This window comes from Oncorhynchus gorbuscha, linkage group LG15 (assembly GCF_021184085.1).
Source record: "Oncorhynchus gorbuscha isolate QuinsamMale2020 ecotype Even-year linkage group LG15, OgorEven_v1.0, whole genome shotgun sequence".
Classification (NCBI taxonomy): domain Eukaryota; kingdom Metazoa; phylum Chordata; class Actinopteri; order Salmoniformes; family Salmonidae; genus Oncorhynchus; species Oncorhynchus gorbuscha.
In genome coordinates this window covers 73023656-73034525 of record NC_060187.1, presented here as the reverse complement: position 1 = coordinate 73034525, position 10870 = coordinate 73023656, and the positions used below count along the sequence as shown (strand labels likewise).

The 10870-nt window shown below is 44.7% G+C and overlaps 1 protein-coding gene across 1 annotated transcript in view; it reads right to left on the bottom strand.

Moving 5' to 3' along the window:
- Window positions 1-5975: 5975 nt before the first annotated feature.
- Window positions 5976-10870, bottom strand: part of LOC123997959 (glutamate receptor ionotropic, kainate 2-like) — a 277808-nt gene continuing 272913 nt past the window's right edge. Inside the window, exon 17 of the mRNA XM_046302711.1 lies at window positions 5976-8246. Within this exon, the coding sequence (XP_046158667.1) occupies window positions 8082-8246 (165 nt within the window). The 3' untranslated portion in view covers window positions 5976-8081. The remainder of the gene's footprint in view (window positions 8247-10870) is intronic.

Sequence of the window (10870 nt, the reverse complement as noted above, 5' to 3'; positions counted from 1 at the left end):
AATCACCTTGTTGCTTCAGTAAAAAAATTAAGTAGGGATTTACAAATGAATTTCTCATTTTCTGTGTGTTTTGCTTTGAGATACCGCTATTGGCTAATACAGCAGAGAGCAGACATACATTGCATCTGTGCTGATACTGTTTAATATCCCGATGGCACTGCACCTGCCACCCCTGGCTGTGGTCTAGGGCAGTGTGTGTGTGCATGTGTGTGTGCTTGTGTGTAAGGACACAATAATAATAATAACAATAATAATAATATGCCATTTAGCAGACGCTTTTATCCAAAGCGACTTACAGTCATGTGTGCATACATTCTACGTATGGGTGGTCCCGGGAATCGAACCCACTACCCTGGCGTTACAAGCGCCATGCTCTACCAACTGAGCTACAGAAGGACCACAAGTCCCCTGGACCAGAATCAGAGACCACACACTCCTCTCCAGCTATCCTCCGTCACACCCTTTTATCCTGGTCCATGGCATGAAATGTCCACAAATGGCTTCACTACCCTGGGGAGATCACATCTCCTCCATATCCTCACTACAGGTGGGTCTCAGGCACTGTAATCTGGTCACGCTCCATTACACCTGGGTGGGTCTCAGGCACTGTAATCTGGTCACGCTCCATTACACCTGGGTGGGTCTCAGGCACTGTAATCTGGTCACGCTCCATTACACCTGGTTGGGTCTCAGGCACTGTAATCTGGTCACGCTCCATTACACCTGGTTGGGTCTCAGGCACTGTAATCTGGTCACGCTCCATTACATCTGGGTGGGTCTCAGGCACTGTAATCTGGTCACGCTCCATTACACCTGGGTGGGTCTCAGGCACTGTAATCTGGTCACGCTCCATTACATCTGGGTGGGTCTCAGGCACTGTAATCTGGTCACGCTCCATTACACCTGGGTGGGTCTCAGGCACTGTAATCTGGTCACGCTCCATTACATCTGGGTGGGTCTCAGGCACTGTAATCTGGTCACGCTCCATTACACCTGGGTTTGTCTAAGGCACTGTAATCTGGTTACGCTATAACACATCTGGGTGGGTCTCAGACAGTGTAATCTGGTCACGCTCCATTACATCTGGGTGGGTCTCAGGCATTGTAATCTGGTCACAGGCCATTACATCTGGGTGGGTCTCAGATTCAGTGTAATCTGGTCAGACCCTGGCCATTAGGTCATCTGGGTGTGTCAACCATTCAGACCCTGTGTTAACTCCTCTCAACCATTCAGACCCTGTGTTAACTCCTCTCAACATTCTGTAATCTGGTCAACCATTCAGACCCTTACATCTGGGTTCAGGGTCTCAGAGACCCTGTGTTAACTCCTCTCAATTCAGACCCTGTGTTAACTCTGGTCAACCATTCCATAACATCTGGGTGGTTCTCAGACAGTGTAAACTGGTCACAGGCCATTAGGCCCTGGTGGTGGGTGCTTTCTCTTAACTCCTCTCAACCATTCAGACCCTGTGTTAACTCCTCTCAACCATTCAGGCCCTAACTCCTCTCAACCATTCAGACCCTGTGTTAACTCCTCTCAACCATTCAGACCCTGTGTTAACTCCTCTCAACCATTCAGGTCCTGAGTTAACTCCTCTCAACCATTCAGACCCTGTGTTAACTCCTCTCAACCATTCAGACCCTGTGTTAACTCCTCTCAACCATTCAGACCCTGTGTTAACTCCTCTCAACCATTCAGACCCTGTGTTAACTCCTCTCAACCATTCAGACCCTGTGTTAACTCCTCTCAACCATTCAGACCCTGTGTTAACTCCTCTCAACCATTCAGGCCCTGTGTTAACTTCTCTCAACCATTCAGGCCCTGTGTTAACTCCTCTCAACCATTCAGGCCCTGTGTTAACTCCTCTCAACCATTCAGACCCTGTGTTAACTTCTCTCAACCATTCAGACCCTGTGTTAACTCCTCTCAACCATTCAGGCCCTGTGTTAACTCCTCTCAACCATTCAGACCCTGTGTTAACTTCTCTCAACCATTCAGGCCCTGTGTTAACTTCTCTCAACCATTCAGACCCTGTGTTAACTCCTCTCAACCATTCAGACCCTGTGTTAACTTCTCTCAACCATTCAGACCCTGTGTTAACTCCTCTCAACCATTCAGACCCTGTGTTAACTCCTCTCAACCATTCAGGCCCTGTGTTAACTCCTCTCAACCATTCAGGCCCTGTGTTAACTCCTCTCAACCATTCAGACCCTGTGTTAACTTCTCTCAACCATTCAGGCCCTGTGTTAACTTTTCTCAACCATTCAGACCCTGTGTTAACTCCTCTCAACCATTCAGACCCTGTGTTAACTCCTCTCAACCATTCAGACCCTGTGTTAACTCCTCTCAACCATTCAGGTCCTGTGTTAACTCCTGTGTTAACTCAACCATTCAGGCCCTGTGTTAACCATTCAGGCCCTGTGTTAACTCAACCATTCAGGCCCTGTGTTAACTCCTCTCAACCATTCAGACCCTGTGTTAACTCCTCTCAACCATTCAGGCCCTGTGTTAACTCCTCTCAACCATTCAGACCCTGTGTTAACTTCTCTACCATTCAGGCCTTGTGTTAACTTCTCTCAACCATTCAGGCCCTGTGTTAACTCCTCTCAACCATTCAGGCCCTGTGTTTGCTGGGTTGATCATCTCTACCAGCTACAGAGGCTGCTAGGGGGGAATCCTCCATACTGTCCTTTACTTTTAACAAGTGCCAAGGCACACAGAAAGGAAATGGCATTGAATGCTGACTGATGTGGTGTCACACATCTTGACACAATTCCACGTAGGATGTTTTGTTTCTCTACCGCTCTCTTTCTCTCTCTTTCCCTCTCTACCACCCTCTCTCCCTTGTTTTTTTCATCTGAAGGATTTAGCTTTGGAATCTTGTGTGTTTAATCTCATCTCTGCTTGGCTGATGGTGGTCTTATTGCTTTTGCCACATGATACAGTAGATCTGGGCTGGTTTACACCTCTGGTTTAACACAATATCAGAGAAACTCATGGTGGGTTTCCAACACAAATGGTTTTGTCCAAAATCCTCCTCTCCTCTCCTCTCCTCTCCTCTCCTCTCCTCTCCTCTCCTCTCCTCTCCTCTCCTCTCCTCTCCTCTCCTCTCCCTCCTCTCCTCTCCTCTCCTCTCCTCTCTTCTCCTCTCCCTCTCCTCTCCTCCCTCCTCTCTCTCCTCTCCTCCTCCTCTCCTCTCCTCTCCTCCCCTCCCCTCTCCTCCCCTGTCCTTAAAACAGGTCAATGAGAAACATAGAGAGATCTAATAAAACAATTTAGATAGGAATCTCTTTTTCCAGGGAGACCTGGCCAAGATGGTTATCTTGTTAGTAAGTATACAGAAATAATGAAAACTTCAATCATTTTCCATATCTAGCCATGAGAGAGAACCTCATACACAACTAACAAAACCCTTGGCCTGAAGCCCCATGTCTCAAGGACGACGGCCATCTCTCGGTCGCCACCACGTACGGCTGTGTCCTGTTCAGTCTTCATTAAAACTGTTGACTGATAAACAGGGTTTGACTGGGGGATGAGAGGAGCATACAGGGGACACGGCTTTACCTTCCCCATCTCCAGTTTACTGGCACTCCCCACCAGCCATGATAATTAGCCAATTAATGGGATCCGGCGTGTGCGTTTGTTATCTGCCTCCGTTCTACCCCTCCCCCCTTGGCCTGACAGAGGCGTGAAGATTAGGGCCAGTCTGATGCGGCACCTTATGTGAAAACGTCAATCTGATAACGGAATGGCTGAGAACAAGGCTGTGGGACTGCACACACACAAAGAAAAACACCACAGGCTAGGTTCTAACGATCCACACAACGGCAGCATTAGTCCTGAGGACGCAGGGCACAGATAAGGATGTTTTCTCCCTCCACAGAATGTGTTTTCTTAGCATCGGAATGTTTTTTAATGAGCTGGTATCTTGGCGGTGGGCTGGACACTGACATCACTGTTTGTTTTGCTCATTTTTCTGTGTGTAAAGACAGTGTGGACCGGCAGGATCCACTGTTCCACTACCTTATTTAGACATGTATTTTGGACAGAGCATTTTCCTGCTGCTGAATGACCTAAGATGAATCCATGGTGAAGCCATCCCAGGGTTTCTGCCTCTGTTGAACCTCAAATTTTATCTATTACTCTTCAAACAAGTACATTTCCATTAGATTTTTTTTTTACAAATGTATTCAAAAGCTATTTATTCATAAAGCTTGCTCAGATAGAGCTGCACTTATCAGATACTTTGAATTTAAAATTCACCAACGAATGGAAGCAGATTTACGCCACAACTAACACACAACAAAAAAGGCCAACAGTGTTCAGGTTCCTCTACATCCAGTAATGAAGTAACTGGCAAACTGAGGTCAGGTCGATAAGGAGGAAAGCTTTCTAAACCAGCAGGTTAGACAGGTTAAGTACAAATGTTTTTAAATGTAATCTGTTGGCTGCATCTCCACAACACTGCCCCTGACAGCCCCTGGGCCTTCATTCCATCCCATTCGTCCTATCCATCCCACCTCTCAGGTCAGGGTGAGGATGGAGAGTTAATCTGATTAGCCGCAGCGTTCTGCTGAGTCATACCCTGGGTTGTGGGTCAAGGGTCATCGTCAGATCAGGGATTGGCTAAGAGGAAGCGGTGTCCTTGTCTGACCCTCCCTGTGTTTGCTGACTGAGTCTGTTTCAGAGTGAATTGGTGACCGTGGCCCACAAGTAATGCAGGCTACCGCCACACTCCCACTACCCCCACCGTCCCTTAACGACAGCCATTTGGCTTTGTTCATCACACTCTGTGTTAATTCCCTCTATTTTAAATCATTATGGATAGTTAATTCCTCGACGCTACAAGGCAGTTTCCTCTCCTCTTGCCATCAAGGACAGCATCTCCCCAACCACAACAATCCCCATCTAATAAAATCTGTGAGTCACTGGAACCCGCTTATCATTGTATATGCACATACATTTGAGCATTAAGTGTGCATGTGATTTCTCTCACATAGAGTCGTGCATTTATATAATCTGTCTCGTTTCAATGGCTTGGGAATAATTGTACAAGTGCTCTATTCATCTCTGTTAACCCAGAAGTAAAAACCTTGCGTAAGTGATTAACTTTAGTGTTCACAGGTGTCAAAAATGAAGAGTTCCGGCAGAAATGAAGTCTCCGCCCTGGAAACTCTCAGCTTCCCTCCTTCCGATCCATGTGCGCAAATGCACAAAGCACTGCAGGCGAAGCAGTTTAAGCACCCCCTTTGCCCAAACCTGATATGTCCAACTAACCAGTGTGAAAACCCCAAAACCAGAAGTAATGCTGTTCGGAATTCACACATCCCATTCAGTTCTGGCAGATTCTCTCAGTCTACACGCAGTCTGGGACATGACTGCTCTATATGCTTACATATTGAATAACCCTATGTTGTATAGTTGTTGTATAGCATAATCATTTATTTTGCCAATATTCCTAACTGCTAATATAAATGCATTAATGGGTAAGCATGGCAGATCTGCTGTACATTTTGTGTCTTTCAAGTAGGAATCCTTTCATGAGGACCAGGCTGTTAAAGATGAATAACATTTACACTTTTTCAAATAGACCTAATAGATTGATTGCCCTTTGTTTTTTCATTCATGTCAGTATTTCCACAGCTGCTCTCCAGATGGAAGGATATGGAGTACAAACACGCAGGCTGAGCGCACACAGTCAACGTTATATGGTAAAAAAACGTTATTATTATCTTTCTGTTCAAATGCTGTGGTTCCTTTTTCTTTTGGGCCCATCGTCGACTTGCTTTGTTCTTCATTCGAGTTTTGTGTTCATATACATATATATATATCCCATATTCCATCAGTCTTTTATTGTGTTTTCTGTTCACTTTGCTCTTTGTTCTGTTTAGCGTCTGATCCAAGCTGTACCAATGTAATGGTGACAAAGCATTTTGCTTTAGTGTCAAATGAACGACACCACAAAGATGTGAAGATTTTTTTTTATTTTCTTTAAACTTGTGCATCAACTTCAAACAGTAAACTGTGTGCACTCCGTTTAGTTTTCATAACATGTTCAAAATTAATTAGGTGTTCCTTATTCTGTTAAATACATATTTCTCTGTTTTTAAAACCATTTACACACAATTTCTCAGCACTGAAATCTAGCAGTCTATTGGAAGTCAGGGGTGTAGAATGATAAGCATTGTTGGCAGTCCTCTTCACTTCAACCTCTTTGTGTGTGTATGTATATATTTATTGTTCTAATTATTGTTTAATCATTACTCTTTTCACCTGAAGTAAAAATATCTTTATTTTAAATATGATTCCTTTACATGATAAAAATAGTTTTTTCCAAAACATGTATTATGCCACTGAAGCTCAACCAGAATGCTCTGGAGACCCCATTGGTGTGAGGCCGGTCCATGGAGGGGTTGTTCTCGTGACCCCCTGGAGGGGATTGTGTTAGGCCTGACGGGGCTATCCTAGATGGGGCTGCTATCCCTTGGGACACCCACATGGCCCACAGTGGAGAGAGTCGCGCTGTCTGCTGTGGTGACACCCGTGGTACATTTTTTTGTTGATAAAAATTATTACAAAATGTTTTATTTTCTTCGTACAAAAACACTTTTTCATAGAAATTGCATTTGCACAAGTAAATGTGAGGATTTTGTTATTAAAATAAAAGCCACTGGAGTACAAAAAGAAACTTGAGACTTGACATTGAACAAAAAATAAAACCAAAACATTTGTACCCATCAAATCTGAAAATGAGGTGTGTACTGTATCCTTGCAGCTGCTGTGAAAATCCAGTCCATGAAAATATAAATAAAGAAATTCATAAATAAAACAATACAATAAATACTTGAATAAATAAATTCCTCATGTTGTGTGATTGCTGTGAATTTAGTTTCAGATCTACTACTGCTGTCCTGCTATCCTTCAATTCAAACTACTAAGGTTTCTAAGGTTACTACTTTCATCATGTCCGTAACTCTTCATGTCACTTCCAGTTCCTATCACCTAATTCCTCTATTACATCACTGCCCCTCCCCCGGTCATCTGTCTCTGCTTGTATTTATATATGTATATATGTTTTTATTCAAAATGTTTTTCCCATCCCCCATAATTTAACTAAATGTTTAGTACTCTGAAAACAAAATACATGAAATAATCTATTGCCTGATGGATAATGTACTGCATTCTTTCCAACAGTGAATCATATGAATAAACGATGCCTCTGTACATGTTGGGAGCCGTTCTGTCCTGCTCACCAATGCGTTTTGGGCTTTGGGTTTCATTTGGAACTGGCTGTTTCTAGCCCATCTGGTCTCCTTCTTCTTCTATGGTTGAATAATAACAAGATGTGTCCTTTACACACTCGCCAACTGATTTTCTCTCCGTTTTTTCTATTAGTATCTGTGTATGTGTTTGCTCCATAACTATGACTGAGTACGTTCTCCTGATTCTACCTAATGTTCTCCTGATTCTACTCAGTGAGAGAGAGAGTGGTTGGGTAGCATATAAATATTGATTCAATTTGGACCTGTGATTTCTAAGGGACAACCAAACATATACAGTAGCTGTATGATATTCTATACTTTCAATTTAACCTGCCATCCCTCCTTTCCTCTGAATCCTGGGTTTATCTCTCTCTCTTTTTGATACTAAATCATGGCACCACTTGGTCACTCCTTGCTCAGGTGCATTGCCAGGTAGAGTAATGAGGTAACTCATATTGAATTGCTCCCAGGTTGGTTCAAGTTATTTCCACAGGAAACATTGTTGAATCTCTTTTCATTTCTAGCTTAGTGTTTCGAAACAACGATGCCAGACAGTCAGTGATCAGAGCAGCTCAGCTCCTCTCTTCTCTTCTCCCATCTCTCTTACCCCCCCATACACTCACATAAATCAACTATCACCCTTCCTCCCTCCCCCAGTGTCTCTTCACCCTACACGCCTCCCAGTGACAGCAGAGCGAGAGAGAGAGAGAGAGAGAGAGAGAGAGAGAGGAGAGAGGGAGAGAGGGAGAGAGAGAGGGAGAGAGAGAGGGAGAGAGGTAGAGGGAGAGAGGGAGAGGGAGAGGGAGAGGGAGTCCTGTTCTAGGCCATGGTCTCTTTGCCTGGCAGTCTGCGGTCGTTGAAGGTGTGCATGTTGATGACGTCCTCTGTCTTGACCATGACGGGCGGCTGAGGCTTGTGTTTGAGGCGCCGCTGGCACTTGAGGGACACCCGCAATTCGTCCACTATGGCACTGCAGAAGGACCTCTGTAGGAGAGAGGGGAAGAGAGAGAGAGTCAGAAAGAGAAAGAGAGAGTCAGAAAGAGATAGAGAGAGAGAAAACAGGGCTTTCAGAGAGAGCCTCCTCTAGTTCCAAACAATTTGGCAGTAATAAGCTCAGCAGAGCGGAGCACTGCAGAGCTTCTACTTCCCCAGGGCAGGGTCTCTACAACCCCTCTCTGAGAGCTGCCATGGTGACACAGAGCGGAGCACTGCAGAGCTTCTACTTCCCCAGGGCAGGGTCTCTACAACCCCTCTCTGAGAGCTGCCATGGTGACACAGAGCAGGCAGGGGAGAGAGGAGCTGGCTCAGGATAGGGTGGGTGGGCTGGGGCTCTAGCTGGGGCTGGGGGAGTTGGTTGGAGGTTGCATGTCCATAGTCTTTTAGTGTAGTAGGTGGATAAAGGAGCTAGATGTAGGTGGGAATCAGGACAGGATTTGCACTGGAGGTTAGCAGGGCTTCCACTTGTATTGGGAGACAATAGATTTAACAAGATTTATCCACAGACTGTTATTGCAGTATCATAAGTATCTTACTACAGCCGTGCAGCTATTTGATCATGTACAGCAACACCTGGTTATGGTAGTTTGCATTAATAGCTTTAAATTATTAAAATGTGTTGACATACTGCTAATTAAAACATGCCTTTAGCCCTGGCAACGATTCAGTTTCAAATCAACCACGAATGTGAAGTTTGGCTGGTGAGTGGAGGGGCTGGGATGAAGGAAGGGCTAGATGGTCTGGGGGGGGGGTAATGCTTTGGGAAGGGAGGATTGAAGAGGGTTAGAAGGAAAGCTGTGCCGAGATGCTGGAGTCCATCTGGAGTCGCACACATTGCGAGCGAACGCACATACACACACGCAAGCGTGCAAACACACTCACACAAACACCACACACACACACACAGTGAGCATTCTAGGCTAGCTAAAGTGATTTCTCCATGGCAGATTTCCCCCATCCTTCTCTGCCAGGCAGCCCAGCCGGGGCCCAGGCCCATACAGCAGCATGACTTATTGATGCATATTACATCTCGTCTGACTCAAATCCCATGTAGCTGCATGGCCAATTAAGCTGCTGTCTCTTCTTCTTCCTTCTCCTTTTCTCAAAGCTACTCTGGCATTTGCAAATGGTGCACTGAACAACGCAGAGTGACTCAACTAAATCTGAGGCTGCTATTCCTGGAGGTACTATTGGGGAAACAGATTCCAAGGGACTAATATGTTTTTCGAGTCTAGGTTAAATCCTTCACATAAAAACACAATTTCCATTTTGGAACGGCACTATGGTGATGTCTGGTACAGTAAGTATGCCAAATAATTCAGAACCTCAACTGAGTTGATAGAGAACCGAGGGATGTCTACCTTACTAGCTGGAATGTGAAAGGGCTCAACCATCCTGTCAAGAGAAATAAGGCCTCTTCCCACCTCAAGCAATTGAAGGCTGGGCTAGTCTACCAACAACAACACAAGGATGAAGACAACAGTGAAGACGTTATGCTGCGAAGTCCGCCAGTGATTGAGTGTCATTCAGTTACTCATGCCAATGCTTAAATAACAGGCTGCCTTCTCCTTAGTGCCTTTTTTTCTCATCTATGACCAGTAGGGTTATCACATTGTTATGAGTTGTCCTAATGAACAGGTATCTCACCTGAACACATTCTATAGTTATGGCTAGAGGACTCCCACACATGCAAATGTTTTAATGCGTTCGCTTTCCAGCATACCAACAATCATATCAATTCACTACCAATCAAAATTCTATGCATATTGAGTATATGGATTTGGGTGTATAAGCTGTGTACAAAGGTATGTACCTATCTGAGTGTATATGATATTACATGTTAGTATGTGTATGTGTGTATCATATTCATAAATCATATCTATATAATTTCATATTGTTTGTCTTCTTCTCGCAAAAAAAAATGGAATTACTCCTAGAAGTCCTGCTGATTGATTACAAGCCCTCCAGAAAACATGCTTTTCATGAGTATTGATTTTCTCTGGGAAAGAGATATTGGATTCCATGTTCTACCTAAGACACATTTCCCCTCATGAAGCCTTGGGCTTAGTGGCCATCTAGTGCCAATAGAAAAGTTCCAAAAGTAAAACCCCACCCAACTGGCTTTCCAGACAGGCCAAGAAAACCCTCCCTGACTCAGGGGACACATCTCCATCCTGGCCTCATGGCTGCTGGGCTCATAGTTGGATTGATGGTGGCTGTTTAGTGGTGGCCATTGAATTACAGAGGTTTTATGACCCCTTTTCCCCCCATCACCAGAGCCAATCCTGAGCTGAACAGGCTCAGGTCTCAGAGCACTTTGGGCTGGCTCAGAGGAAGACAGGAAGAAAACGTCCACTTAAGGAGGTGAGATGGAGAAATAATAAATCCAACACTTTTACTGCCTTAAAGCTTTTTTTACTACCATTACTGGAAGAAGGCACTGGTGGGTATTTTGCAGGCTGCCCATGTACAGTACAGCCCAGTCAGTCTGTACCACCACGTACACGGATCTATAGACCCCCAGACTTTCTCCTCAGGTTTGGTATAAAATGCTGAGATGGAAAGACACCATAGTAGCTCCCACTCCATCTCTCACTCCATGATAGCATGAT